The sequence below is a fragment of the Canis aureus genome, chromosome 35 (assembly GCF_053574225.1).
Source record: "Canis aureus isolate CA01 chromosome 35, VMU_Caureus_v.1.0, whole genome shotgun sequence".
Classification (NCBI taxonomy): domain Eukaryota; kingdom Metazoa; phylum Chordata; class Mammalia; order Carnivora; family Canidae; genus Canis; species Canis aureus.
In genome coordinates this window covers 3,393,750-3,421,592 of record NC_135645.1, presented here as the reverse complement: position 1 = coordinate 3,421,592, position 27,843 = coordinate 3,393,750, and the positions used below count along the sequence as shown (strand labels likewise).

Genomic DNA, 27,843 nt, shown 5'->3' with positions numbered 1-27,843 from the left:
ATTCCATGAACCAGTAAACTTGGGAAATCTGCCTCTCTCTGATCTTCAGATTCCTTTTCTGCAAAATTGGAGTGGAGGATGAAACAACCCCATAATTTCCTGAGCTCCTCTCCAGTTTTAACTTTTCATGAGTCAACTGATTCTCTACCATGTTTTACTGCCCGCGTGTTGCCACATCCCTTCATTATGCTGATAAACCCAGAGAGCCATTGACCCTGAACCTTGCTTCAAGGTTTGTGACGCAAGAGTCTATTAATAAACACGGCATCTTGGATATGCCAACGTATTGGCACATCCACACAAGGACACTTAAGAACAAATTAACTGAACAAAGAGACCAGCTTGATCTTCAGCCAAATGCACAAGCCAAAGAGGGTAGAGGATGGGGAATAACGGAGGAGGGTTCAGCTGAAACGAAAGCCAATGCTACGCCTATCTATGAAGCACCTGCCATGTGAGTGTTAGCAAAAGGGTGTAGAGGTGGAGAGAAGACCGATAATAAGACTGACATCTCTGTCCTTGAGGAGTTCACAGTCTAGTGGGAGATAACCAAAGAGCTAATTTTAGAAACTGAGGAGGAAGAGAAATGCAGGAGTAATTACAATCAAGTTAGGGAAATTTTGATTGACCTGCTCTGTGGAAAAGTTGGCTGAGAAAGCTTATTTTATTGTGATGTCTATCAATTGGAGAACAGAGAGCCTCGGAGGACATTAATGGTCCTAAAATTTCATTATTCTTGAAGGTTAACTGGACTTAGTTCTTTGGATACAAGTGTAGTGTTGACCAGCAAGGGAGTGAGAAGGATCTCTCTCTCTCTCAATTTTTTTCTTTTGTATTATTTCCTTTATAAATTCCTGGCAGTAAAACTACTAATTCAAGGGGTAAAAATTTCAAGGCTTGTAGAAATTGCGGCCAAGTTATCTTTGTAAAGATTCACATTAACTTACACCCCTGAAGTTTTCCTCTCATTCAACAGCATGAAGCACTTTAATTTTTAAAAGTTGCACTTGGGCACCTGGGGGGCTCAGTCAGTTAAGTGTTCGAATCTTGATTTAGGCTCAGGTCATGATCTCAGGATCGTGAGATGGAGCTCCACGCTGGGTGTGGAGCCTACTTGGGATTCTCTCTCTCTCTCTCTCTACCCCTCTCGTTCCTTCCCCTCTCAAAAAAAAAAAAAAATTAGGCTTTCTTTCCTACTATGGTAGGTGAAAAATGATACCTCAGTATTTAAATTCTCATTGATTTAACCACTATGAGGATGAACATACTCCATATATTTGTTAGGTTATTTGTAATTCTTGTTCATGATTTTTGTCTCTTTGCTTTTTTTTTTTATGGCTAGTAGTATTTTATTGTGTGTATATACTACATGTCCTTTTTTTATAATAAATTTATTTTTTATTGGTGTTCAATTTACCAACATACAGAATAACACCCAGTGCTCATCCCGTCAAGTGCCCCCCTCAGTGCCCGTCACCCATTCACCCCCACCCTCCACCCTCCTCCCCTTCCACCACCCCTAGTTCGTTTCCCAGAGTTAGGAGTCTTTATGTTCTGTCTCCCTTTCTGATATTTCCCACACATTTCTTCTCCCTTCCCTTATATTCCCTTTCACTATTATTTATATTCCCCAAATGAATGAGAACATACAATGCTTGTCCTTCTCCCTGTCTCTTTGTTTTAAGGGAAGGGCTATTCATAGTATGAATATGAGCTTTTTATATATTTTAGCATATGAGCTTTAGTGTGGTAAGTACATGAGCTTTCTATATATTTTATGGATTAAAGCTATTAACCTTGGTCAGCCCTTCATTGTCATCTAGCCTTTCCTGGTTCTAAGTCCAGACCCATCAGCTATCACTCATAGAAAAGTCCTCTAGCCAGTACCCTCCCATACTGGTGCTACCTGCCAAACAAAACCTTGATTCCAGGCCAACCTTGGCCTCCTTCTTGCTCTAATACCCGCTGCTGAGTTCTCCCACAGGGAAATTGTTTTATATGAAGATTGCTGCCATCATAAGTCCACGGTTCTCAACCTCTGTCCAATACCACTCCATGTCCCCAGTCAGCTTCATCCCACATTCCTAAACCACTATATCAGATGTTCTCTCCTCCCCTCCTTTCAATCCCTCCACTCACCTGCCTTCTCTTTCTGGAGACTTTGTCTTCTTCTTCTTTTTTTTTTTTTCAATGAAGTGTAATGGATATAACATTTCACTTGTTTCAGGTGTACAATATAATGATTCGATATAGGTTACCCTCGTGAAATGATGACTACAATAAATTTAGTTCACATCCATCCCTGTGCATAGTTACAAAAATACACTTTTTTCTTGTGATGAGACCTTTTAAGATCTCTTCTCTTAGCAGTGTTCGTAACAATGCCTCTCGTTATAAGGTGGTTCTCAACTTGTATCGTAGGAGGCTGTAAGAATTTGATAACTAATAATGAATTTGGTAAAGTTGCAGGATACAGAATTGGCACACAGAAATCTGTAGTGGTTTTTTTTTAATATTTTATTTATTTATGACAGATACAGAGAGAGAGAGAGGCAGAGACACAGGCAGAGGGAGAAGCAGGCTCCATGCACCGGGAGCCCGACGTGGGATTCGATCCCGGGTCTCCAGGATCACGCCCTGGGGCAAAGGCAGGCGCCAAACCGCTGCGACACCCAGGGATCCCTGTAGTGTTTTTATACACTAATAATGGAATAGAAAGAAATTAAGAAAATAATTCCATTTCTAACAGCATTAAAAAGAACAAAATGACTAGGAATAAATTTAATCAAGGAAATAAAGGATCTACACTCTGAAACTATAAAACATTGATGAAAGAAGTTAAAGATGACACAATTAAACGGCAAGATAGCCGATGCTTATAAACCGGAAGATTTAATATCACTAAATGTCCATACTATCCAAAGTAATCTACAGACTCAATGCAATTTCTATGAAAATACCAATAGTATTTTTCAACAAAAATAGAACAAAGAATTCTAAAATTTGTGTGGAACCGCAAAAGACCCTGAACAGCCAAAGAAAACAGGAAAAAGAAGAACAAAGCCAGAGTTACCACGATCCCAGATTTCAAACTGTGCTACAAAGCTGTAGTAATCAACACAGTGTGGTACTGGCACAAAAACAGACACATAAATCAATGGAACAGAATACAGAGCTCAGAAATAAACCTGAGCTTATATAGCCATTTAGCCTATAACAAAGGAGGCAAGAATAAGCAATAAGGTAGACAGTCTCTTCAATAAATGGTGCTGGGAAAACTTGACAGCTACATGCAAAAGAATGAAACTTGGACCACTTTCTTACACCATACACAAACATAAACACAAAATGGATTAAAGACCTAAATGTGAGGCCTGAAACCATAAAACTTCTAACAGAAAACATTGGCAATAAACTCTCGGACATCAGCCTCAGCAATATTTTTTTAAGGATCTGCCTCCTTATGCAAGGGCAACAAAAGCAAAAACAAGAATTGAGAGTACATCAAATTAAAAGCTTTCACATAATGTAGGAAACCATCAACAAAATGAAAAGGTAACCTACTGAATAAGAAAAGATATTCACAAATGATATATCTGATAAGGAGTTAATATCCAAAATATATAAAGAAGTCGTGTAACTCATCACTAAAAAGAGAACAATCATTCTGATTAAAAACTGGGCAGAAAAAAAAAAAAAAAAAACTGGGCAGACGACCTGCCCGAAGAGATATTTTGCCATAGAAGACATACAGATGGCCAACAGATACACGAAGAATGTTCAACATCACTAATCACCAGGGAGCTCCAAATAAAAAATACAGTAAGATATCACCTCACACCAGTCAGAATTAAAAAAAAAAAAAAAAGAAATAATAAATGTTGATGAGGCTCATAAATGAAAAGGGAACCCTTGTGGACTGTTGGTGGGAATGTAAATTGGTGCGGGCGCTACGCAAAACAGTATGGTGGTTCCTCAAAAAATTAAAAATAGAAATACTATCTGATCCAGTGAATCCACTTCTAGATATTTACCTAAAGACAGCGAAAATACTGATTCAAGAAGACGTATGTGCCCTTATGTTTACTGCAGCATTATTTACAATAGTCAAAATACGGAAGTGACGTAAGTATCTATCACTAGATGAATGGTTAAAGAGAATGTGGTATATATACACAACAGAATATTACTCAGCCATAAAAAATAATGAGATCTTGCTGTTTGTGACAACATGAGTGGACCCGGGGGGTATTATGCTAAGTGAAATAAGTCAGAGAAAATCAGACAGAGAAAGATGAATACCATACCATTTCATTTATTTGTGGAATCTAAAAAACAAATAAATAAACAAAAAATAAACAGACTCATAAATACAGAGAGCTGGTGGTTGCCAGATGGGAGGGAGGGTGAGGGATGGGCAAAATAGGTGAAGGGGATTAAGAGGTACAAACTTCCAGTTGTAAAATAAGTAAGTCACAGGGAATATAGTCAATAATACTGTAATAACACTGTATGGTGACAGATGGTAACTTGTACTTATCATGGTGAGCATTCCATAATGTATAGAAATGTTGAATCACTATGTTATACACCTGAAACTAATATAGTATTTATTGTATTTCAGCTGTAATTTTTTAAAAAGTTTTTTAAAAAAACAATATGAACATTTTCCTTCACTGTATTTATAGCATGGTTATAATGGCTATATGGTATTCCATTAGGAGGAAAGTAAGCATTTGCCAAATTAGTTAGATAATTCTAGACATTTAGGTTGTTTCTAATTGCTCACTCTTGTAAATCCTTGATGAACATCTTTTTGCCCATAATGCTTTCCATATATTGAATTATTCCCTAAGAGAAGATTCTCCAAAAGTGAAATGAATGGGTCAATGGAAATCAAATTCTTATGGCTCTTAATAAGCGCTGACAGATGGTAAAGGGTTTTTTGATTTACTCACCCACAGTCCCTCATGAGAAAGACCTTTCCACCATGTTCTCATTAGCATTAGGTTTTGTTAATATCAGAGGTAGAAAAGAGTTTGGTTTGATTTATGCCCATCACTAGAGACAGAGTTTAGTGGATGAAGGACCCTGGTCTTTCAGTTCCAGTGTTGCCAAGTGATATTGGTCATCCCTGCACAGGGGCCATGCTAATCTTCTCTACATAATTCCAAGTGAGCACACCAAGTGATACTGGTCAACAAGCTAGCTAACCCTTGTGAACATCAAGTTTACTCATGGGGATTATGATATCTAACATGCTTATGGTTGTGAGGATAAAATAAGAACACGTGCAAGATGCTTGGTCCCCAGACAGTGGAAATCTCCCTTCTCTTGAGCAGTACGCGAGAATTAATATTTTTTATACCATGTGTCTTCTTGCGCTTTCTCCTTTGTCAGTCATCTGTGCATCTCCTTTGCCCACATATCTATTGGGTTTTTAATGATTTTTGTTTGTTGCTTGTTTTTTAGGTAAACTCTAACACCTAACACCTAATATGGGGTTTGAACTTATGACCCTGAGATCAAGAGTCACATGCTCTACTGACAGTGTCAGCCAGGCACCCCGGTTTTCTTCTAAGTAATTTGTATGAGGTTTGAAGCATCAATATATATTAACCTCCTGCCATCATATCTACTGTAAATTCTTAGTTTATCACTTGCTTTTTTTAAAAGATTTTATTTATTTGACAGAGAGAGCGAACACAAGCAGGGGAAGCAGTAGGCAGAGGGAGAGGGAGTAGCAGACTCCCTGCTGAGCAAGGAGCCTGACATGGGGCTCAATCCCAGGACCCTGGGATCATGTCCTGAATTGAAGGCAGATGCTTAACTGACTGAGCCACTCAGGCACCCCATCATTTGCTTTTTAAATATTTTTCTTTATAAATAGTTTATATTTTTTATAACAACTCTGTCCCTCTTTTAGCTAAGAATTGAGAGGCCTCTGATAACACTGTTTACACCAAATAAGGGGTCCCTTCTCCAAGATTTTAGAATTTTATGTAAATATATTTCAAAGAATCAACAGAACCTATGGGTAAATAAGGAAATTACCAAAATATTCAAGAACTGTTGGGATCCTTTGGTCTTTGGATCATTGAGCTTTGTAAGGGATACTTAGGAGGTGTTGCCAATAGTGATTGTCCTGTTTGAGGCTCTCTAGCATCTCTGACCACCTTCCTGTATATGGGGGTCTCCTCCATTATGAGTCCTGTGTTTCCAAGGTAGAAGCCAAGACCTTGCTTGTGCAACCTCTCTGGTCTCTGGGATGCCTCTGGACTTGGTGCCATAAATCAGAGGCATCTATACAGGACTTATATTTAGAAGACAGAAATGAAAGGAAGCAGTACCAGATGGAGTCCACTCTCTGGCTTGAGGGGCAGCAGAGGCTGAGGTGTCAACATCCTGCCTGGGGTCCATGGTTGGAGCGGTTGGGTCTGTGCAGAGCAGTGGTGGCGGTGGGCTTGTCTCTACTAGAGTGCTCCTGCAGGGCGACGTGGCCATTGTTCCTGTCTGGGGATCTTCTGAGTCCCTCCTGGGGTTCTGTGAGTCACCTGATACCCTTAAAAAGCTGATATCCTTAAAAAGTCAAACAGAGGGCAGCTCAGGTGGCTCAGTGGTTTAGCGCTGCCTTCAGCCCAGGGCCTGATCCTGGGGACCCGGGATCGAGTCCCACATTGGGCTTCCTGCATGGAGCCTGCTTCTCCCTCTGCCTGTGTCTCTGCCTGTCTCTCTCTCATGAATAAATAAATAAAATCTTAAAAAAAAAAAGTCAAACAGAGTGAATGCCCATCTGTGCAACTAAGAACCCCAACTAATACAGGAGATTATTACCGTCGGGATTTAAGGCTCTTCTCTCCAAGAAAACAATAATAATAGCACCTGGCATCCATTGAGTACCTACAATATGCCAGAAAGTACGCTAGACCACGTATGTGTGTGTGTGTGCGTGCGTGCTCACACATGTGCCTGTACATATACACCCACACATCCCTATATATATATGGTATATACACGTATATTCTTTCAACAATTCTGAAAATTATATGTTATTGTCCTCATCTTATTATTATTTATTTATTTGAGAGAGAGAGAGAGAGAGAGAGCACATGAGCAGGGGGAGGGGCAAGGGAGAGAGAGAGGCAGAGAATTTCAAGCAGACTCCACATCCAGCAAGGAGCTTGATGCAGGGTTTGATCCTATGACCCTGAGATCATGACCTGAGCCGAAACCAAGAGGGGGATGCTTAACCAACTGAGCCACCCAGGCATCCCATCATCTTATCTTTTTTTTTTTTTAAAGATTTACTTATTTATTTATTCATAGAGATGCAGAGAGAGAGAGAGAAAGGCAGAGACACAGGCAGAGGGAGAAGCAGGCTCCATGCAGGGAGCCTGGCGTGGGACTCATCCAGGGTCTCCAGGATCACACCGTGGGCTGCAGGCGGCACTAAACCGCTGCACCACCGGGGCTGCCCCTCATCTTATCTTTTAAATTAATAATTTTATTGTTTTTATTACAGTGACTCATCCTTGTTAAAATAATTAAAATGAATTCAAGCAACATAGAAAAGCATGAAGAGGAAGGGAAAAGCCATCCACAATCCAGTGACCAGTGTTAACATGTGTGGTAGATGCCATGTGAGACATCTCTGTCCATTCGTGTAGACTGATAAAGTGAGAGAGAATGGGTGGAGGTAGATAGATGGATAGGTATAGTTTTATAAGCATGAGCTTATATAGATTCTTTTTTCAAATGGAATAAGACATCTAGTTTTTAATTTGAATTAACGGAAGAGGTAAAAAATGATTTCTACACTTAGAAAAACAGTGTCTTTACTACAAGAGATATTATTTCCCAAAACACTCCTTCAAGAGAAAGGGAAAAAGTACAGGCATACCTTGGAGGTATTACAGGTTCAGTTCCAGACCACAGTAATCAAGTGAATATCACAATAAAGTGATTCAAATGGATATTTTGGTTTCCTAGTACATATAAAGGTTATGGTTACAATATACTATAATCTAGGGGCACCTGGGTGGCTCAGCAGTTGAGCATCTGCCTTTGGCTCAGGTCATGATCCTGGGGTCTCGGGATCAAGTCTCTGCAGGGAGCCTGCTTCTCCTTCTGCCTGTGTTTCGGCCTCTCTCATGAATAAATAAACAAAATGTTAAAAAAAATATATGTATATACTGTAATCTATAAAGTGTGCAATGACATTAAACCTAAAAAATGTACATACTTTAAGAATACTCTATGGCTAACAAATGCTAGCCATCACCTGAGCTTTTGGTGAGACATAATATTTCTGCCAGCACAGGGTCTTGCGTTGATGTTGATGGTTGCTGACTCAACAAGGTGGTGGCTGATATATCTCTGGCAGCTATGGCCTTACAAAATGTATTTCTTCAACAATAACACTTGAAAATTGAAATGACTCCTTGATCTATAGCCTCAGAATGGATGTTGTGTGAGCACACAAGAAAATAACGTGAATCTCATTGGAGATCTCTATCAGAGCTCTTGGGTGACCACGTGCATTGACAATGAGCAGTCATATTTTGAAAGGAATCTTTTTTCTGAGCAGCAGGTCTCATGGTAAGCTTAAAATCTGCACTAAACCACATTGTAAACAGGTGTGCTGTCATCCAGGCTTTGTTGTTCCATTTACAGAGCACGGACAGAGTAGATTTAGCACAATTCCTAGGGGCCCTAGGATTTTCAGAATGGTAAATGAGCCCTGGCTTCAATTTCAGGTCACCAGCTGCACTAGCCCCTAACAAGAAAAGCAGCCTGTCCTTTGAGACTTTAAAGCCAGCCATTAACTTCTCTTTAGCTATGAAGTCCTAGGTGCCATCTTCCAGTAAAAGGCTGTGCTACCTACACTGAAAACCTGTTGTTTAGTGTAGCCACCTTCATGAGTTATCTGAGCCAGGTCTTCTGGACAACTGCTGCAGCTTCCCCGCCAACACCTGCTGCTTCCCCTTGCGGTTTCATGTTATGGAGATGACTTCTTTCCTTAAACATCATGACCCAACCTCTGCTAGCCTCCAGCTTTCCTTCTGCAGCTTCGTCACCTCTCTCAGCCTTCCTAGAATAGAAGAAAACTAGGGCCTTGCTCTGGATTAGGCTTTGGCTTAAGGCAGTGTTGTGTCTGGGTTGATCCTCTAGCCTGAGCACTAATACTTTCTCCATCTCAGCAGCACGGCTGTCTCACTGTCTTACCATTCGTGTAGTCACTGGAATAGCACTTTTTCTTTCCTTCAAGTGCTCTTCCTTTGCACTCATAACTTGGCTAACTGTCTGGTACAAGAAGTCTAGCTTTTGGCCTATCTCAGCTTTTGATGTGCCTTCCTCACGAAGCTTGATCATTTCTAGCTTTTGATTTAAAGAGAGACGTGTGACTCTTCTTTTTACTTGAACACTTAGAGGGCATCATAGGGTTTTTAATTGGCCCACCTCCAATACTGTCGTGTCTCAGGGAGTAGGGAGGCCCAAGGGCAGGGAGAGAGATAAGGGGATGGTTGGTCAACAGAGCAGTCAGAAAACACACAACAGTTATCAAATTGGTTGTCTTAGATCAGCCTAGTTCACAGTGTCCCAAAGAAACTACAAGAGTTACATCAAAGATCACTGCTCACAGCTCACCATAACCAATAGAATAATGAAAAAGTTTGAAATATTGTGAGAATTAGCAACATGTGTCAGAGACACAAAGTGAGCAAATACTGTTGGGAAAATGATGCCTATAGACTTGCAAGATGCTCAATTAATTGCTGAACCACCCGGGTGTCCCTCCGTTCCTAAATTTTAATTCTTTTTCTTCAGTCTTAGTTCTATAGCTAAACAGTTTCAATACTTACCCTCAGGGCTTCTCCATTCCTATATTCGGCATTTTGATTTTTCTCTCGGCTAAGACTTCACCAAGGAGTAAATTTTCTTGGGTGCCGGGCTTCCTAAAATCTTTTCTTTTAGACAATCTCTGCCTATTGCTTTCACAAGGAAATGAATAACTTTGTAGATGTTGCTTCATTGCCCTCAAGCTTTGGATGTTGTTGTGAAGTCTGAGACCCGCCCAATTCTGCCCTTTTGAAGGGGACTTCCTTTTCATACTTGACACTAATCTAGTTTCAAAAATGGGAAAACACCAATGACAACCATGAAAGAAAGAAAGAAACTACCATCTGCTATCACCATCGGTTCATAAAGGGCATTTTTATAACTAAACAAAAGTAGAAAAGACATTATCTCTGAAAGATATCGCATTTAAATTAGTAAATTTAGCTTTTTGAAAAACTGACCACCTATTTCATGCATTTGGTCTCAGCCCAGCGATGACTTCTCCCTGGCCCAGCCTCTTGCCCAGGGCAGGTTTTGTAAACCACGCGCTGGGATGACCTCACTGCAATGCTCTCCAGGTCACACAATCTAGGATTCTGTGAGCCAAGGTGAACCTGTTCCAATTTCCAGGTTATGACGACTATATCCCAGTCCCTTGGCCTTTAGAAAGGAATTAATTTCTTAGAAATCTTAACCAACCAATAAGGAAGTAAGGAAAAAGATATTCTAGGATTGGGTTGATGATGTGGAGAGAGAAGGAAGATGGACTTTGTTCCTTAATTTCCCTAATCATCAGCAGGCTAAATATAGATCAAGTCCCCCATGGAATATTCATTATAGTGTATTGCTCAAAACAACTCATGTCTTACTGATATCATAGTGATGACAACTTCTTTTTATTTTTATTATTTTTTATTTTTTTGTGATGACAACTTCTAATGGGATTTGCCAACTGTGGAGTAAGCAGGAGGGAAAGACCTATTCTAGTTCTATATTCACAAGACAGCCACTTGAAGCATGCCCACCATGGAGTCTATTCAATGTTGGCTTCGTCGCAGGCCAGAGCTATATGATGCATCCTATTGTTTAGATATACTTTAGAGACACCCTATGATTTGATGTCTCAATATTATCTCTGAATTAGGATCTCATTATTTCTATATTATAGAGGAGGAATCTAATGATCTGAATAGGAAAGAAATTCATCAAGACCTCACAGCTAATAAGCTCTTTCAAACCGAGATCATTCTGGTTCGAAACTCATTCATATCACAAAGCCTCAAGCAGAGAAAATATGAGCCACTACTGAGTGTTTCTAAGGTGACTTCTTGTTAAGAAAACAAAATACATAAAAAAATATATATAAAAATTAAAAAATATATAAAAATATATATAAATTATATATAAATATATATTTATAGATATTATATATAAATATAAATATATATTTATAAATATATAAATATATATAAAAATAAAAATACATAAAAATAAATAAAATAAAAAAATAAAATTAAAATAAAAATAATAAAATTAAAAAATAAAATTAAAAAAAAAAAAAGAAAGAAAGAAAACGAAAAACAGGGACACCTGGGTGGCTCAGTGGTTGAGCATCTGCCTTTGGCTCAGGTCGTGATCCCGGGGTCTTGGGATTGAGTCCCGCATCAGGTTCCCTGCATGGAGCCTGCTTCTTCCTCTGCCTGTGTCTCTGCCTCTACCCCTGTGTCTCTCATTCATGAGTGAATTAATGAACAAATAAATAAATAATCTAAAAGAAAGAAAAGAAAGCAAAAAAACCAAAAGCCAAAAAACCCAACCAAGCAAACCTAAAAGTGCTGAGTTGAACAATTTCAATGATAATCATAAATGTTCCATGGCATTGAACTAGAAACCAAGCAATTCATGTAAACTACAGTAACTAGAGTTAATTTTAGAGCACCGCACCAGTCAGGATGCACCCAGTAATGCTGCAGTAGGTGACCCCTGAATCTCCCTTAACAAAGCAGCAGGACATTTCCAAGCCTAGAGAGCCAGGGTCCCAGGCCAATAGCAGTAGCTCAATCTCAACATGTGTTTCCATGATTGCTGAGGCAAAAGAAGTGAACCCCACTCACTGGCCCTTAAAGCGTCTTTCCAGAAGGGATACATTTCAGTTTCCTTCATGCTTCTTTGGCCAAAGCAAGCCCCACGGCCATATTTCACAAGAGGTGGTGAAGTGCACCCTACCTTGTGCCTGGAAGAAGGAAAGCTGGAAATTTTTCAGTGAACTGCAGAAATCTTCCTCCTCACCTCCAGGTACCCACTCATCTGTTTTCTGCCCCCGAAGATTTGTCTTTTCCAGAATATAATATACATGGAACTAAACAATATGAAGGCTTTATGCCTGGCTCTTTTCACCACTTCACAATGGTTCTGAGACTCAAGCATGAGGCTGCCTGCTGCGGTGGTTCGCTGCTCTTCTTTGCTGAGTAGCATTCCCCTGTACCGTTGTTCCCCAGGGTCATCAGGTAAAGAGCATCTTTAAAGTGTTTCATCTACAGATACCTGCTTGGGCTTTGCTACAGGACATCTTTGCTAAGGATTCCTGCTCAGTGATGCATCACAGCCACGCACATGCTCGCTATCAGGGAGTCACCAGCCTGCAGCTCCTAGAGGGTGTGAGTCTCCAGGACCTTCAACTTCAGTATATTTCTTCCATTGCAATGGTTCATCTTCCCACTCACTCTTCCATTATAGCAAATGCCTGTTAGGTGCCAGGCACTGAACGTCTTATATTCAATAGGACAGTCTTGGTTCCCACCCCTACAGAGCTGACAATGTCGTGCTCATGGATCCCTTCGTGATATGGGGGGTGGGGGGGCAGGTGGAGAGGAGGGAAGGGGAAATGGCAGGAACACTTTGACAGCAAGTCTGAGGTCTTCGGGACCAGGTACTAGTGAATCAGCATTGAGACAACATATTAATTCTCCAATTACCTTTCTTTTGGTGATAGGAGGACCCTACTGAAAAGAACCAATATGTTCTCTTTGTGTTAGGTTTCTTGGTAGTTTACAGAGTGTTCGCACATGTATTCTTCCTTGTAATCCTCACAACAACTCTGCAAAGCAATAATTTTTATCCCTGCTTCAGGGATAAGGACTCTGAGGCTCAGAGAGCTGAGCAGACACTTTAGCCCAACATCATGATCTGGGGGAAAAGGCCATGAAATTTAGAGACTGTCTTGTATGGGTGGTCGGAGCCCAGACCTTCTAATAGTGCTGTTTTTATGAGGTCAATAAAAAAAAATCAATAAATATCTTTATTTTCAGCATCACTCTTTTTTAAAGATTTTATTTATTTATTTATTAGAGCAATGAGCGGAGGGTGGGGTGGGAGGTGGGGATTGTGTAGTGGATGGAAAGAGAATTTTAAGTAGACTCCATCCTGAACGTGAACCCAGCACAGGATTCGATCTCATGACCCTTAGATCACGACTTGAGTCAAAATCAAGAGTCAGACACTTAACTGACTGAGCCACCCAGGCGCCCCTGGCATCTCTCTTCTATCTTTCTGAAGTGCATGCTTGCTGTGTCAGATGGTTGCTTGATGCCACAACTCTGTTCTGGGGATTTAGAGCTATTCTGGCCATTCAGAAAACAGAAGGACTCTGGCGTATGTTCCTTTGCTTTTGTCACTTCCCAAGCAACTGGAACCAGTCGGTGTGCATGGATGTAGTCCTTTAAGTCCAAGGCTCTAAAAATATTGTTTAGTTCTTTACTTATTGGCGAATCAAATCCCCAGGTAGAGGCACAACATTCCTTGATCAGAGGCACAAGTAGGACCAGCATCTGGCCAGCCCATCAGTAGATAGCAGTAGACCCACTTTTAGGTCCTACACAGATACCAGGGGTGAGTGGGTCTGGAAATGCTGTGATGTCTGGCTGAGGTGAGTAGGAAAAGGAAAGGGGTTAATGCCTGGGTCCTGTTGAGATCTCCGCTGATGGGTTGGAAAACGGAGTTGGGGGTAGCCGGGTCAGGAGAGGAGAGTGCTGCTGGTCATCTCCATTCAGAGACCTCTGATGGATTGCAACCCTGATCTAATGTGCTGAAGGTCACCTCCAGGCACCAAGCTGACATGATTAGCCTCTCCCAGTGACCAAGGTTTCCATCATAAAGCAGCTAAGAGGCTCACTCATCCCTGTCAGGAATGGTATTGAAGGAAGCAAATAATCAATGAACATCGATCCAGCCAGGCAGCCACATTCACTGGCTGGCGGAAGCGTAAGGCTCACGGCCCACTACTGCCTTAAAGCTCGACGGATTCCCCGTGCCACTGAGTACAGAGATGCTTACTGCCCCTTCCCCTGTGAGATGTGGAGAGGTAGCAGGGGTGGCGGTGGGGGGCAGGCAGGAGGAAATGCTGAGCATCCGAATTGGTCACCTAATGCTCTCCAGTCCACAGAAAGAAAAGTAAACAAAAGCAGGTGTTCTATCTAAATTCAGCTTTTTATCATTTAGGTCCGTGTGTCTGTCCATCCATCCATCATCAAGAGTGTATTTCCTCACCGTGCTGGGCACTGAGGATCCAGAAATGATCCAGTCCCTGTATTTGTGATTTGAAGCTCACTATACAGTTCCGCTGTTAACTCATGAACAGCAAACCTGCTGCACTTTGGTGTGATTTGCTAGTTATTATGAGAAAAACACACAATGAAAATGATATTCATTTTATTGCATCATTTACTGACTAGAACGCCAGACTTAAAGTAGATATAAGTATAAAAATAACCAAATTCTTACAAATAATACTTTGCTGCTACAGTACTGAATAATTAGTGGAGGTGGCAATTATAATACAACTTTAAATAACATTCTCATAATGTTTTTAACACAATCAATCAGGGGCTAAAGGTATAAAGGTTTGCAAAAAGAAATTCAGGACAATGTGAAAACTCAAGAAGTTCATATACCAGCTACATGCTTCATTTAACCATAAATCCAGCAACACAAACATTAACAAAACTCACAGCAACCCATGATGAAAGACCTTTTTTTTTTTTTAAAGAAATAGGCAAAAGTAATACAGAAATCTGGGTGAGTTTCCCAGATAGAGTGGTTCCATCCCACCCCTGTCCAGTCCCATCCTTCCTATGCAAGAAATATGCACCTGCATTCCATGTCCAAAGAAAATATGATAAAACCAGAATCTACTATAAAAATCCTTTGAAATGTCCCCCTAAAAAAATGCAGAGGGGACGAAGCTGGTGTAAGATCGCTCTTTACAAACCTTAATTGTCCCCTTCGGTTTCAATGGCTTTTTTTGTGAGCAGTTGACACCAAATAGGATGGATTATAACACTATTGAAAAGATACTTTAGCACAACAAATTAACAAATATAATACCTTAATATTTCTAGGATTTTAACCAGTCTCCTTCTCTGGGGATTTCAGAAAAGAAAAAAAAAAAAAAAGAACACATACTCAAAAGACAACTCTATGACACTATATTGGTTTCCAAAAACGTACACGAGAACCTCAGAATAATATTTTGTTAAGAAGGAGGAAATGACATGTCCCTTTTAAGCCCTGCAAGTCTTCATGTAGAAAAAATATCTCTGATATTAAGGGCAGTTTTATTTTATTTTTAAAAATTTTATTTATTAAAAAAAAAATTTTATTTATTTATTCATGAGAGACACAGAGAGGCAGAGACACAGGCAGAGGGAGAAGCAGGCTCCATGCGGGGAGCCCGACGTGGGACTCGATCCCGGGACCCCAGGATCATGACCTGAGCGGAAGGCAGATGCTCAACCACTGAGCCACCCAGGCGTCCTTTAAGGGCAGTTTTAAAGAAGACAGAAAATCGTGAAATATTGAAATTTGCATTCTTCCTGTCTCCAAAGAAGCGCTCTAGTTTTGAAATCAGGGGAAATACCTTAGAACTCTCAGTCAGAACCCTACTTTGGGGTGTGGTAGGCTAAACTAAGCCAGGAGCAACTAGAATGCTCAGTTTTAGCTTTTTCAGGGAAAGTTCCCAGAGTTACCAGGCACCCGGGCACGTGGCCAGTGGGCAAGAGGGCTTCGTGGAGACCCCACAAGGCCACGCATGAGGGATGATCCAGACGTGCCTGCTCTGGGAACTTCCACATCTGAATAAATACCATCCTTCAAAAACATCATCTTGGACGGCCGTCCAAGCCCTTGTACTGCAGAGACGCTGCCCTTCAGCCCGGGCCACCTTTAAGAATGACCTCTTCGAGAACCTAAGAGTCACATCTTTGTCTATAACATCAAATGCAAGCAGCCAGCTTGATCTCACTACCCATTCAACAAATTTGGCTCCAAATGACTTAGCTGCTTCTGAAAATAAATTTTTCATCAAAGGAGGAAGATTTGTCAGCATTTAAGACACCCAACCGAATGTGTTCACGACTCTGATCACGTTCACAGAAATATGCTTCCTGTACGTGGGAGCCACCGCTTTACTGCCGGAACCAGGCAAAGCAGCCGTCAGACGCGCCTCTAAGGCGGGCTGCACTTGCCCAAAGCCAGGCCATCACCTCACCCTTCGTACACCCAAAGCCACGTACTAGTACACTCTTGCTAAACACAGCCAGCCACTATTTTCTTAAAGATGACCTCACATGTCCAAGAAATATATGCGATGAACCCCAAAGGACTTTTTCAAAAAGGATTCGACTTTTCAAAAATTTTTTTTTTTTTTTTGCATTTCATGTCATTAGTTCAGGTGATGCTTACTAATATTAGGGTTTTGTTTGTTTTTTTTTTTTAAAGTATATTGAAGCCCGTCTCTCATGCCCTCTTTGACACTGAAGGTGCATTTGGATGGCGAGGCCTTCCCAGGAGGGCAAGGCAGGGCAAAGGGCTTGAACCCTGGCTCGCTAAGGCAGATAGGTATCCTCTCTGCAAGTTCACACGGGCAAGACACGGACGCTCGGATGCACGCCTCGCAAGGCTGTGGGGAGGCCGAGGACGTTGCACAGAGCCCGGTCACGGTGGGGACGCCGGAGATCCTGGTTGTGACAGGGGGGCTTCAATTGTCTCCAGGGCCCTGGGCCGGCTCATGGGGCAGAGAGGAAAAGACAGGAGAAACAGGCCCAGGGGAGTTTAAATAAAACGCTCAGCTGCCAGGAGGCTGGAGGTGACCCTTGTCCTGCTCTGAGAGTCCCCGTGCAGTCTGGGGCCTGCTCCAGGACACATGGCTCCCACCGGGCCCCGCCCGTCCCTCCAGAGGTTTAAGCCTCATGAGCAGGCAAGTGGCTTTCCTGTTCCCTATGGTGGGGCCCCAGCGAGGCGGGGCCGTGGCCTTTCTGTGCACACGCATCACGCATCACACATCGCAGGTGCAGGGGCTGACGCCGGGCACCTGTGCCGGAGCCGAGAGCTGCTGGCCTGCTGGTCATCTGCTGCCGGCCCTGCAGGAGGCGGGAAGCCCGGCGGTCGTGAAGCTGCCGTCGTGCCTTCTCAGACCCTCATGCTCTTGACATAGCCTCTCCCCAACCCCACGGCCTCTTAGAAATGAGATACATTTGAGCCTAACATCGTAGGGGGCCCCCTTTTTTCACAGTAAAAGAAAAGCAACATTCTTAATCCACTTTGTGTGCACAAAACCTCACAGGAAAGCATTCTTGGAACTCACAGGACGCTCTTTTCTGGACTTTGGGGTTCTTCTCAAGAATGCTTTTGAGACAGAACACTGCATTTTGTGTAGCCTATAGCTTCTGGTCCTGACACAGGAGATGATTTATCAGCTGTGACGTCACCTGACACCTTCAGCTAAGTATGCCCGGGGATAGCGCCCCCCACCCCTTCCCGCTGGGGCCGGCTTTGGGTTCTGGGGATGAGCAGGGATGGGCATCAAGAGCCAGGAAAGCCAGGCCGCTCCCAGGGCATCCGGGTGTGCTGAGGGCTGAGCGGAGGGCAGGAGCTCGGAGCTCTCCGGAGATGGGAGACGGGGAGGCACACAGGCTGTTGGCTTCCCCAGCGACACGCAAGCCCCAAGATTTCAGAAAGGTGATGCTCTGACACTGTCGGCTGGCGACCACTGACAAAAACAGAACGTGTATCTCAGGCGAGGAGTCCCAGGTAAAGACTACGAAGCATCACACCTGATTCGTGTACCTGCTGCCGCAGGGGAACGGTGGCTCGTGGAGACCATGGGACACAGAGGTTGACACTTAAAACTCTTAGGATGAGGATTACAGAACAGTAAGGATGAGACACATTCTAAAGAGAGAAGGGAACTCGGAAGAAACACCCATGCCCAGGACAGAACCGTCCCAAAGGCTGCACCGCTTCCAGAAACGTGGGTGCCGCTGAGCTCCAAGCTTCAGGGTGGAACGGTCTTTTGCCACCGTGTTCTCTATCCCAAAGCACAGGACGAGAATGATCGCAGTTCCACAAGTAGCGCTTAAAGACCCCGTGCACCAGGGACGCCCCCCGCTCCCCCACACGACCCAGGTCACAGGCGCAATAAATAAGACATGTGGCATCTCCTTCCCAAAGGCAACCTCTCAACTCCTTAACTGGCCCAAAGTCTTCAGTCCCCCGAAGCTGACTCAAATGATCGTGTGTCTGCTGGGACCCGGGCAGTAGTATAAAGACGGGCAGACGACTGCACGAGAGGAAAGAAGCTATTTCTTCAATGAATCAACAGCTCTGGGCAGTTGGTCAGACGTTTACACTGAGTGTACGGTGTAAAGTTTACGCTACGTGGACAAGATCCAGGACAGACAGGGTCAAAAAAGCTGCCCGGGGAAGGGAAGCAGACTCACGGGCCGCGGCTCGGTCCCAGCTCCTGGGGCCTCCTCAGGAACCTGGTGCACCTGCCCCTCAGTCGGCGGCCGGTTCTGCGGCACGTGCCAGCAGCTTCCACCTCGATGTGGACGTCGGAGTCCCCGGGAGGGCCCCGGGCATGAGGGGCGCCCCGCGGCCTGCCGCCCTCCCGCCAGGGCCTGCACCCGGCGCCGCGAGGCCTCCAATGAAAACCAAATGCAACCTGTTTTGCCCTGATGCAGACTTATTAGGAAAAGTGAGATTTAACGGGGGAGGGAGAAAACAATCTTAAATAAATGTGTCACCTTGGCTAAAAAAATGCAGTGTGTGCTATGCCTCGCACATTTCCTCAGTTTGAGGGGTGGCTTGGAAACTGCAAAGACCTAGAGCCCTACTAAGATACTGTATGCTCACCTGCAGCATCTCCAAGCCTTAGTGGTATGCTCATCATCATCATCATCATCATCATCATCATCATCATCATCTGTTGGTTAGCACGTAGATACCGGGCAAGAAAACGACCAAAGAGCCGGTATTTTGCTGTAAATTAATCACCAAATTGAGGCCTACGGAAGTGTCTGAGGAAAAGAGGCCTTCTTTTTGGAACAGTCTTGGAAAGAAATCCAAAAAAAAGAGACCTCCCTACCCAATTTACTAAAGTGCAAACTAAGGGAAGACTGGGTCCTGGCGAAGGTGCCGGACGCCGTGCCCTGGCCAAGATGCGGCCCTCGGGCGGGGGCCGGAGGCGGCTGCAGCGCCCAGGAGACTCCCGGGACCGGCCCACGTTCACGTTCACAGTAAGGGCGAAGGTGCCCGGCGGGCAGCCCTCCGTTGCGTCGCGGCTCCGGCTGCCCCTTCCACTGCGGCCGCGCCCCTCGCACCTGTCCCGCTGCCTGCTTGGCCCCAGGGGGGCTCCGCCAGGCCCGGGAGCAGCCAGGGTGCCCGCTCCCTCCTGGGGCACCGTCCTCTGAGCCTCGAGGTCCTGCAACTTGCTCAGAGGGGTGGGCCCTCCCTCGCGCTTCGGCACTTAGAAGTAGTCTCTTCTCCTGCTCTCATCACTGATGAAAGACGGGTTATACTGTCCGGGGAAAATGCACGAGTGCCGGGACCCCGGCAGTCCAGTGTAGGCCGGGTACAGTCCATTTCGTTCAAGTTCAGGATTCCTTACACTTGTGGGCTGGTGGCCAGAGAGAAAAGAGGAAAAGTCAATTTATTATCCATGGATTTAAGTTTATGGGGTTGTTTTTTTTTGAAATGAAAACAAAAAACGAAAGAAAAAAATGCTATGTTTTAATAAACCTAGATGGAGGCAGCTAAACATAGCAGAGCAGGGTCTGATCTAGAGGTCAGGACCTCCCAGGCCCTCTCTTCGTGGAGCCTGGGATACCTTTGCTCTTATTCTATTATTCTATTCTATTCTATTTAGTTTTAAAGATTTTATTTATTGACTCATGAGAGACACAGAGAGAGGCAGAGACACAGTCAGAGGGAGAAGCAGGCTCCATGCAGGAAGCCCGACGTGGGACTTGATCCCGAGACTCCAGGATCACGCCTTGGGCTGAAGGCAGATGCTCAACCCCTGAGCCACCCGGGTGCTCCCTTTACTTGTACTTTTATTTATTTATTTATTTATTTATTTATTTATTTATTTATTTATTTATTTATTTATTTATTTAAAGATTTATTTATTTATGATAGACATAGAGACAGAGAGAGGCAGAGACACAGGAGGAGGGAGAAGCAGGCCCATGCCAGGAGCCTGATGTGGGACTCGATCCCGGGACTCCAGGATCGCGCCCCGAGCCAAAGGCAGACGCTAAACCGCTGAGCCACCCAGGGATCCCCGTTTACTTGTACTTTAAAAGGAGATTTTTAAAAAACTATCAAGAGTGGCCCAGCAATTTTAGACCAACATAGGAAAACACCTGGGCTAATTATCATAATTATCAAGATTATTACCTGATTATTATCTTCACTGTAAGGAAAAAAGTGTCTTTTTCTGTGGAGCCCGATGGCTTTACATCCTCTCTGGCATTTAGCAGAACACATGTCCCTGCCAGGAATGAGGAGCTGACTTTTGCAAGGTCATAGTCCCAGAGAAGCGCATCACGACTACCTGATGTGCAAAAGCAGCTCGCAGGGAATGACTTGGCTACTTTGAGGAGACCCTCCATGAGGACCACTGGGAGAAAAGGCTGGCCTGATCAAAATAAGACACTGGAGACAGCATATTATGAACGTGACTCCTAGGAGTGCCCAAAGGACACCTGAGGCCACTGTGAGGGACAGCTTCTCACTCAGGGGACAGCTTTGGGCCAGAAAGCACAGGCTCTGCTGCGGACTGCTCAGCTCCTTTCTGAAATGAAGATGGGAGTTTAAGTTCCTTTTTTTTTTTTTTTTTAAGATTTTATTTATTTATTCCTGAGAGACAGAGAGAGAGAGAGAGGCAGAGACACAGGCAGAAGGAGAAGCAGGCTCCATGCAGGGATCCCGATGGGGACTCCAGCACCATGCCCTGGGCCGAAGACGGCGCTAAACCGCTGAGCCACCCGGGGATCCCCTAAGTTCTTGATTACATCTGTTGAAGGCAACTCTTTAGCTAAGTCCATGGGAATGCAGTGGGGTTGGTCCTCAGACGCTACAGGTCTGTCTGTCCGTGTGTGACTTGACACGCTCGGGTGAGGGGTGCTCAGCACCAGGTGCGAGAGCGCGGGCACACTGGGTAAGTCTCCTGCTTGGACAACAGAGGCCTGCAGACCCCTGGCTGCGGTTACAGTAGAAGGGCTTCCCCGACAGAGAAGATGACAAAGCACTTGTGTGGAGACATCGATGGGGAACCCTTAAACCAGCGCTGAGCTTGCATCTATGTTTATCTTTCCCTTATTTCTTTTTGTTCTTCCTCCAGTTTCAAGTTTTTCAAAGGGTTTATTGGAACAATAGCTTCCCTAGCAGGAACCCCTCCCATCCAAAGTCTGAACGCTCGGGCTAGTCCCCATAGCAACTGGAGAAGTTGGGACTTGGTCACAGTGCTATTAAGTCCCCACGGGGCAATGTTTCAGGTTTATTACCACCTCAACCGGGTCCACAGCCATGAGAGGTCGCTGACATCTGTTGGCTTTTCAGCTCAGAAAGCCCCGTTTGTGTGGGCCGTGTGATGTGGAATGAACTGGGCTGCACATGGGTTATTCGATGTGGGACAGGAGCCAGGGTTTCAGGTGGTCTACCCTCTTCCCAAATGATGGACAAAGCCAACCACTGAAGGCCTACTGAGTGAACACTCTTCTGAGCCTCTGAGAAGCGTTGGCTGAGGATGACACTGAATTGTTCTCTGTACACCTCTTTCCAATCCCCCAGCTTTTTTTTTTTTTTTTAATTTTTTATTTATTCATGAGGGACACACAGAGAGAAGCAGAGACACAGGCAGAGGGAGGAGCAGGCTCCCTGCAGGGGAACCTGATGTGGTACTGGATCCCAGGACCCCGGGATCCTGGGATCATGACCTGAGCCTAAGGCAGACGCTCAACCACTGAGCCACCCGGGTGCCCCATCTAATTCCCCAGGATTTAACTACCTAACCACAGGCAGATGGTAAAGCATGGCAGACAAGACAAAAAAATGCAAGGGCCGCAGGCTAAATGCCACTAAATTCTTCTCGGTCTTTCAGTTTCCATTCTTAAAACTTAAATTCGGTCACGAGAAGGGTCATTGCTACAACTCTAAAAGTAATGTGCTAGGTGGAAATACCCTGCATTATCTTGATGTCAAAACTAACGAATACCATGCAAATATGTTGTAAGTAAATCAAATATTAAATTATGTAAATAAGTGGCTCATGTCAGCATTCTCTTTAACCCTGAACCAGCTGAAGTATCTTTATTTTACCACAAAACGACCCCTATGCTTGTCAGGGGGAATTGGAGGCTGGGTTGCCCTGGACACAGGGATAATACGCACCGAGTAATACACATCCGTCATCTGGAGGAGGTTTTTGGTGCTTCCGTTCTCATGCATTTCAATGGCTTCTCGGCCCCATTCTTGTGAGCGAGGGTTTTTGGGGTACTCAGCATATGGGGACATTTGGAAATCCCCACTTTTGAAGATGAGTTTGCTTATGTCATTTTTACTCTTTCTGCGGAACGAAAAATAGTTGACTGTTTAAATGAATAAATTCTGTAAAGAAATGATATGTATGAGAGCACGTTTTATTATTTTAGGAGGTAAATTAGACAGAAAGCTGCCATTACATTCTTTTGTAAACACCCGCTGGGAAACGGTATTCTTGTTATATTTAGCCTAAAACAAGTAAAAATGCAATTAAATGCAAAAAAAAAAAAAAAAAATCTTCTGGCTGGAAGGGCCAGGTTACCATTGACAGGATAAACACAGCCATAGTGAGGCAGTCTTTTCCAGGGGACAGAGGTCGCTGCATCGTGGGGACAGCCAGGGAAATGAGAGTCATAAATCCCCAGAACGCTGGAGCCAGAGGGCCTTTAGGATTCTTGAACCTAATGGTTCTAAACCTGCTTGAGCATCAGAACATATGTGGAAACTTGTAGGTCTCACCAAGATTTACTAAAAGAGGAGCTCTTGGGATGGGACAGCTAGCTCTGGCTTTGCAAAAAAGATGAGATTCGTTGCCCAGGTCACATTTTGCTGCTAGCCAAGCTGGGATTAGAGTTCAGGCCTCCTGCCTCGCCAGCCATGTGAAGCAACTTCACAGACCATAAAACCAGGCTGTTTCATTTGCAAAAATTTCCACCTGTTTATACTACCCACGTATATATTCTTATTTCAGCAGGTCAGGGAAAGCCCAGGACAAGCTTGCTATCTGCGAGGCTTCACTAGCAGGAGATGGTTGAAATATGTGTGGTTTTTCTATGGGATGGGCCTAGGATCAGTTGTTTTTAGTTATATCTGCCCTGGGTAAGACAATCTGAAGTCTCTTCCTTCTTACCTCACTTTCCTATAAATAATCTTTCTGGGAAGGCACAAAATGACTAAGGGTCATAAAACCAAATGTCCAGCATGTGGCTTAGGCGTTGGCCCTTCTTGTGAGTTCAAGAACAGACCTGCCACTGTGCTGCTCCCAGGCGGGTGGGGCATCCGGTCTCAAACAATGACTTGCTAATTCACGACTACCTTCCCGGTGAAGCCCACAGTCACCGGCTCCTTCTCCAGGCCCTCACACTACCTGGTTATGGGACACTTGGCAACTAGGAGGCTTACGTCCCCTTGAGGTTTAATCCCTCTAGCTCCTAGTCTCATACCCAGGATTTTGTTTCCAATAGTTTGTCTTTGATGATTTGGTGGCAACTCTGCAAACGACAGGCAAAAGCAGTACCACGAAGTCTGCATTCCCAGATGGGCAGTTAGGGCAAATTGCTCTCTGTGGCCTTACGGGAGGTGAAAGATATCTTACGACGGATGCCCTTCCTATCAATGGCCAAAGAGATAACTTGCTATTTTGGTAGGTTCCCTCCATCTGTCACGTCAGAAAAATTCCTGCCATTTATAATCATCTAAATCAAAAGTCATAATTGTCCCTTATCTGACCAGATAATCACCGGAGAAAGGGGACGGGTGTCTTCTTTCTCTTCCTCTTCCGGTAGAAACCCAGTTGCACCGGCTTCCAAGAAGCCCAGAGCCACCCCATGAGCCTTCTGCAGCTTGTTTACTGCCAGGTAGCTCAGCTAACCCCTTCACCTTTGTTTCTAAATTTGCCCATTTAAAGTACGTTTTAGTATATTCAGACGTGTACAACCACCATCACAGTCCATTTTTACAACAGTTTTGTCAACCTAAAAAGGAACCTCTTACCCCTTAGCCATTACTCCCCAATTCCCACCCCCACCCACCAGCCCTGGGCACCCGGGTCTTGAGTCTTGGGTGTAAGTGGCATCTCACATCCCACCATTGATTCAATTCTGTTTGCATTTCCCTGATGGCTAACTATGCGGAGCATCCTTTCACGTGCCTCCTGGTTGTTTATTCTTCTCCTTTCATGAAATGTCTATTCAAGTTCTTTGCCCACTTTTAAATGAGGTTGCTTTTTTTTTTATCATCGAGTTGTAAGCATTCTTTATATATTCCAAAGTCTCTTATTAGACACATGGTTTTCAAATACTTTCTCCTGTTCCCTGGGTTGTGTTTTCACTTTCTTGATAGGGTTCTTTGAAGCACAGGACTTTTTCATTTTGATGACCTCCAATCTAGCACTTTTTTTGTTGCTTGTACTTTGGGATGTTCTTTTTTCAGTAAAGGAAACAGAGTCCCATTTGCTGTCCTTTCTCGATGCCACTATCATGAATTTCCCTTTCTCTCTTTTTCTTTAATGGTTCAGTCATACAGGATGATTTCATACTGTAAACAACCCCAAACATTATCTAAAAGAGTAAACACAGACCCTTGCTTAGCAGAGGCCAAGAGAATTAGAATGTGAACCCTGGGCACATTGCACTCACCGGCAGCAGGTGACAATCAGTGCGATGCCCAGAATAAGTAGAAGCCCTCCTCCTGCTGCTGCGATCACTACGGTGATCAGCTGATAGGCTAAACAGGTTTAAAAAGGAGAAAAGCGGACAAGAAGTGATGAATAAATAAATGAATACAAAAGAATAGTCCCCCTCCCCCAGCCCCCAGCTGGTGACCTCAGCCCCCAGGCAGGGCTCCTCTCCAGGCTAGCTCAGGCATTTGCTCTGTTGGTGGATGGCAGGATAGGCCGCCCCAAATAATCCTCTTTGGCACGCTCATAACTTTGAACTGATTATTTTTGAGAAATTGTGACTCAGGAGAAGCTCCATAAACGGAAGGAGTAACCCTAGTGTAAGGGAGATTTACATGAGAAAAGGGGCTTTACCAAGCATGCACCTAGGACCAGAGATCACCTTTTTCACCTGAGAGCCGGTGGTTTGGGCAGGGCAGACTCTGTTTACCAAACAGTTCCTCCTCTCACCTTCTCCAGGTGGCTTCCCACCGCTCTTGGCAGCCCTCGCACCTAGCCCTTTCCTTAGCTCAGAAGCCTGCATAAGCCTCAAATATCGGGCTCCCTTTGAGTCATGTTTTTTGTGGGGCTCCCGTGTGTGCTATGTAATTACAATTGTTCTGTTTCTCTCCTGTCCATCTGTCTTTTATGGGGGGGGGGGAGGTACAGTTCTAGAAGGATAGAGGGAAAACTATTTTCCTCCCCTGCCTACATTGTTTGAAGACGACTTCTCCTTTCTCAGCCACTCCCAGAATGGGGGCGGATCCAAAATTCCACCTGCAGACCAGCCCCAAGGTCATGTGCATCAATGCACGGTAAAAAAGAGAAAACTAAAGGATTGCATGAAGCTTTCAAAAAATCTGTTTGGTTTTAAGAACTGTTCCATCTTCTAGGATTTTAATCTTCCCACTTTTTATCCCCCTCTCTTAAGATGGGTACGTTTATTATGTGTAAATTATGCCACCAGGAAAGTTGTTTTTCAAGAAAGCAATGGAAAAAACAGAATCATTTCTTGGCTACTTCCCACCCTTGGTGTTAATTGTTTCTATGTTTGTTGAACGGATGGTGATATAGTAGATCTTAAAATTGAATTTAACTACCAGATAGTAGAGTAGCAGTCATTCATAAGCACACACATGTCATATATAATGACCAATATTACAATTTCAACTAATTGGTTTTATACCTGTGTATTTCTGGCAAAATGCTATTTTTTTCAATAAGGTCTACTAAGTATTCAGATTGATTTTGTTGTTGTTGTGGAAATATAATTAAAATTTGTTCTTGGGATGTAAGGCTCAGGATTTTCAAAAAGGGAGTAAATTATAACTGGAACCATGGTCTCTAGGTATTCAGGTAAAGTCACAGATAAATACAGAGCTGCCCGCAAGCAGACTGTGTGATAAAAGCAAATAGAAGTTATCCAACCATTTATGTATCATTTATTTAAATAAATAGCACAGAAACCTGATTATCTTGAAAAACCATCAGTATTAAGACATACAGGAAACAAAGCCAAGCCATGGAATGAGGTAACTCTCTCGCCCTCACCTCCTGACACATGTACTCAAGTTTCACTTTTAACAAAATCTCTTGAATCTATTGACTCTTCTTTGTCCCCACCAACACCACCCTAAACCGCCATCAACTCTTGACTAGGCAACTGCGGCCACCTCCCAACTTGTGCCCAGTCTTGCCCACTCCTTTGAAAAATCAAGTCTGATCATGTCATTTCTCGGCTTTAAAATTCTATACTGGCTTCCGTTGTTCCTACTGAAAGACTGAAGTCTACTCCTGCTTATCCCTCCACACCAAGTTCAAATTTTCCCACCTCCAGCAAAACAAGCAGACACTCAGTTTAGAAGTGACCCTTGGAAGTGGCTGCAGTTGCGGCAGAGTCCTCTTTGGAACAGGAAGGGTTTTTTTTTTTTTTTTTTTTTTTAAGATTTATTGGGGATCCCTGGGTGGCCCAGCGGTTTAGCACCTGCCTTTGGCCCAGGGTGTGATTCCTGGAGACCTGGGATCGAGTCCCACATCGGGCTCCCTGCACGGAGCCTGCTTCTCCCTCTTCTCTCTCCCTATGTCTATCATGAATAAATAAAAAATCTTTAAAAAAAAAAAAGATTTATTTATTTACTGAGAGAGAGCATGTGTGTGCGTGTGTACGGGGGAGGGGGAGAGGGAGAAAGAGAGAAGCAGACTCCCCTTCTCTGCCCCAGTGGGGAGTCAGGGGGTGGAGGCTGGATCCCGCGACCCTGAGATCAGGATCTGAGCCAAAATCAAGAGTCAGAGGCTTAACCAACAGAGGCACCCAGGCGTCCCTGGAACAAGCAGTTTTGTTTAAAGAGACGCACAGACGGAGTAGGCCAATGCTTCTCAAACTACCTGCAACCAAGGACCAGTTTTTCTTTGTTGGTGCTCGTGGGTATTGTTTTCAAATACAGAAAATACACTGTCATTTGCAATTCTCATCTTTCCCTACAGGCACCAACGATCATGAATTTCCCTTTTTCCATATTTTACAGAGTCCTATTGTAGACCAAATGTACCAAATGAAATACAGCTTTCTTTTTTAAGGGTCTCAGGCTTGGATGTCACCGCCACATCCGACTAACAAAAACATTCTCACGCGCTCACTCTCTAGTTTTGTATTAATCCTGTCCTAATCCAGGACCAGTTCATAGGGCACACTTTGGGTAGCACTGGTAGAGACCAGCATTTCTCAAGCTTTCCTGTGCATTTGGCTC

The 27,843-nt window shown here is 43.9% G+C and overlaps 1 protein-coding gene and 1 pseudogene across 1 annotated transcript in view; both read right to left on the bottom strand.

Moving 5' to 3' along the window:
* Nucleotides 1-5,097: 5,097 nt before the first annotated feature.
* On the bottom strand, nucleotides 5,098-5,198 carry LOC144305655 (U6 spliceosomal RNA; annotated as a pseudogene).
* A 9,332-nt stretch (nucleotides 5,199-14,530) lies between these two features.
* The window catches only part of HEG1 (heart development protein with EGF like domains 1), an 89,543-nt gene continuing 76,230 nt past the window's right edge, over nucleotides 14,531-27,843 (bottom strand). Inside the window, exons 16-18 of the mRNA XM_077884081.1 lie at nucleotides 25,077-25,164; nucleotides 22,570-22,744; nucleotides 14,531-19,792 (exon numbers count right to left, since the gene is read on the bottom strand). Coding sequence (XP_077740207.1) covers nucleotides 19,643-19,792; nucleotides 22,570-22,744; nucleotides 25,077-25,164 — 413 coding nt within the window. The 3' untranslated portion in view covers nucleotides 14,531-19,642. The remainder of the gene's footprint in view (nucleotides 19,793-22,569; nucleotides 22,745-25,076; nucleotides 25,165-27,843) is intronic.